General features: G+C 35.2%; 1 protein-coding gene across 1 annotated transcript; it reads right to left on the bottom strand.

Moving 5' to 3' along the window:
• Positions 1-492: 492 nt before the first annotated feature.
• LOC126504630 (histone H3.3A) lies at positions 493-1,133 on the bottom strand. Its single transcript, XM_050147054.1, has one exon. It carries the CDS (start codon positions 1,025-1,027, stop codon positions 617-619), a length of 411 nt encoding a protein of 136 aa, XP_050003011.1. The 5' UTR covers positions 1,028-1,133; the 3' UTR covers positions 493-616.
• Positions 1,134-2,848: the final 1,715 nt, after the last annotated feature.

The following is a 2,848-nucleotide window of genomic DNA, read 5'->3' as shown; positions in this document are numbered from 1 at the left end:
GTGGGAACTAGATTTGGCATGTAAAAGGAGAAAAGATAATTAAAAAATAAATTTAAATTTTTTAAAAAAAATTCCATGTTGCACTCCAGCACTTTATTTTTTTTTATAGTTTAATGTATTTTAATAGCAAACTTACAGGAACAGCACAGAGGACAGACAACATTAAAAACATGTACTTGCATGTAGGACAACTCAGTTAGAAAAGTATAGTGAATGATGGAATCTACTGTATGATAAAAATGCTACAAACACCATTTAGTTGCCGTCAATAAGAAATTTACTTATTTTAAAAAAATCCAAATGCTGGCATTGTCCAGAAAATTTTAACAGGTTTATTTATAATTTTTATAAAGTTGAACTGTTGAAATGTGTTCACTTGAAACATTTTGCTTGCATTAATGCTTTACATCTTGCATTTATATTAAAAATTCACATACAAATGAAAATGGAAAACTGCCAATACCTGATTTCTGCCCCTATTTTTCCACTCGCAATCATATACTTAGGTACCTTTTGACCCCATGGAAAAAATATCTAACATTCAGAACTACTGATAACAGGAAGAAGAGGAAAAAAATTTTTTTGAGAATGAAATGTTTCCCCTCATAGTGGACTCTTAAGCACGTTCTCCACGTATGCGGCGTGCTAGCTGGATATCTTTTGGCATAATTGTTACACGTTTGGCATGGATAGCACACAGGTTGGTATCTTCAAAAAGGCCAACCAGATAGGCCTCACTTGCCTCCTGCAAAGCACCAATAGCTGCACTCTGGAAGCGCAGATCTGTTTTGAAATCCTGAGCAATTTCTCGCACCAGACGCTGGAAGGGGAGTTTGCGGATCAGAAGTTCAGTGGATTTCTGATAGCGTCTGATTTCACGGAGTGCCACAGTACCAGGCCTGTAACGATGAGGTTTCTTCACCCCTCCAGTAGAGGGCGCACTCTTGCGAGCGGCTTTTGTAGCCAGTTGTTTCCTGGGTGCTTTACCGCCGGTGGATTTACGGGCAGTCTGCTTTGTACGAGCCATGGTATGGGCACCTCCTTACTTACCCCCCTTCTCCTTCGGCTGGAGCTCGGCAAGCGAGAGGCGGCGCTGGCGTTAGAGAGCGGCGGCGGCGCGGCGACGGCTGCGAACACCGCACTCCAGCACTTTAGATTGACATGTAAAGCATCTGTAGGCTGTTACACAGTTTTCTATCTACTATAATCTCTTAAAAGTCTATGCAGACTCCACAGAAACACAGAGCCATGTTCCTACTTTAGTTGAAAGTTTTTTCTTTACTTGAATAGAGAACATGATTTATGAAACTTGTGAAATAAATGACACTTCTTGTAAAGAATCAAATTGTGGTGCAATTGTATAAGCATTTACACTGTTTCTATGTGTGTATTTATATTCTTTGGAATGCCATGAAGGGAAAAGATAGTGGGGATTCATATCATTGGGTTCATGTTATACGTTATCACCTTAACAAGAGGTATTTTGGTAATGCTATGGTAGAATGACGTAGAAGCAACCAGGTCAAAATGCAAAGCCTCCATTTAAATAATATAATCATCTAGCAATCCTAACTCTTCCTATTTCCTCAATCCCTATAGAAGTTAGGAAGAAGTGTAAAATTCTCTTTGACTCCTTAATTTTCTGCCTATCTCAGTGATATACAATGTGCAAATATATTTTGAAAAGTTGTGTATGTATATGTAGTGGAAACAATAAATTGTGAACCTGGAAGTATTCATCAGTTTTGAAGAATGCAAACTGCTCTTGTAGAAGAGCTAAGCTCAGTTCCTCATAACCACCTGTAACTTCTCAACAAAGTGATCCTCTGCTCTCCTCTGGCCTCCACTAGCACTGCACTTATATGTATAAACACACACACATAATTACAAATGAAAATAAAATCTTAAGAAAGGAATACTTAGCTTTAAAAAGTATGCTCAGAGATTTTAATATAACAACAAAGAAGAATATCTGTTTCTAAAATGCTGAAAATATTGGTAAAGCATTTAATTATGAATTTATTTGCAGTCTAGATCTGAGGAACAAGATCTTATGACAGTCTAGATAGAATTTAATCACTTTCAGTGTCTATTATTTTCTTTTCCCTAGGATAATAATATGAGAAAAAGACATTAACAGAGTTTCAGAGCTTCGTTTGAACAGAAGAACTTACATTATACTTAATACATAAAAATGAGATAGAATTATTTATAAAGACTTTTAAATAAGAATAAATAGTATTTTCTGCAACTAGCTATATTTGTTTAGTGGTTGAACTACATAATGATCATTAAGTTATAGCTAATTTTTTAGGGAGTGAAACACTTGAGTAATCTAATACATTTGATAGACTATATTATTCATAAATGTATAATCTTACAATTTTATCTTACATGGTCTTTCTTTAAAAAAAGAAAATTATAGACCTTCACCAGTTTGTATTCAGAATATTTATTATGTTTTTTTATCCTTAAGTGTTTGTTTTTTGAATAGTTTCTGTGATAAACAGTTTCCTCTTCTTGATCTTAGATGCTTGACTCTTTCTATTTTCTGGCATGTCTGTCCTTTCTAGTTGTTGCAATTTTCATGTTTGAATCTTTGCTGCTTAGGTCATTGACTGGATTAATACATTGTCTATGGTTCTCTATAAAATAGAAATAAAGATAAATGAACTGTGTGTGTGTGTTCATATGCTGTGTGTGTGTCTAACTCTATTGTTTTTTACTTCTGCCCTGTTCCCAAACCATGTAATAGTTCAAATTTATACCATCGCTGGGTGTTCCTTTACACTAGGTATCAGAGATGGAAATAGGATCAGCAATGTGTAAGTATAGCTGTTAATCTTAC

This window comes from Alexandromys fortis, unplaced genomic scaffold (genome assembly GCF_014885135.2).
Source record: "Alexandromys fortis isolate MF-2015 unplaced genomic scaffold, M_Fortis_MF-2015_v1.1 scaffold_12, whole genome shotgun sequence".
NCBI classification, from domain to species: domain Eukaryota; kingdom Metazoa; phylum Chordata; class Mammalia; order Rodentia; family Cricetidae; genus Alexandromys; species Alexandromys fortis.
The sequence above is the reverse complement of the archived record's forward strand: the minus strand, read 5'-3'. Positions and strand labels throughout refer to the sequence as shown.

Coding starts and splice junctions, on each gene's coding strand:
- LOC126504630 (XM_050147054.1), bottom strand. CDS start 1,027: ATGGCTCGTACAAAGCAGACTGCCCGTAAATCCACCGGCGGTAAAGCA.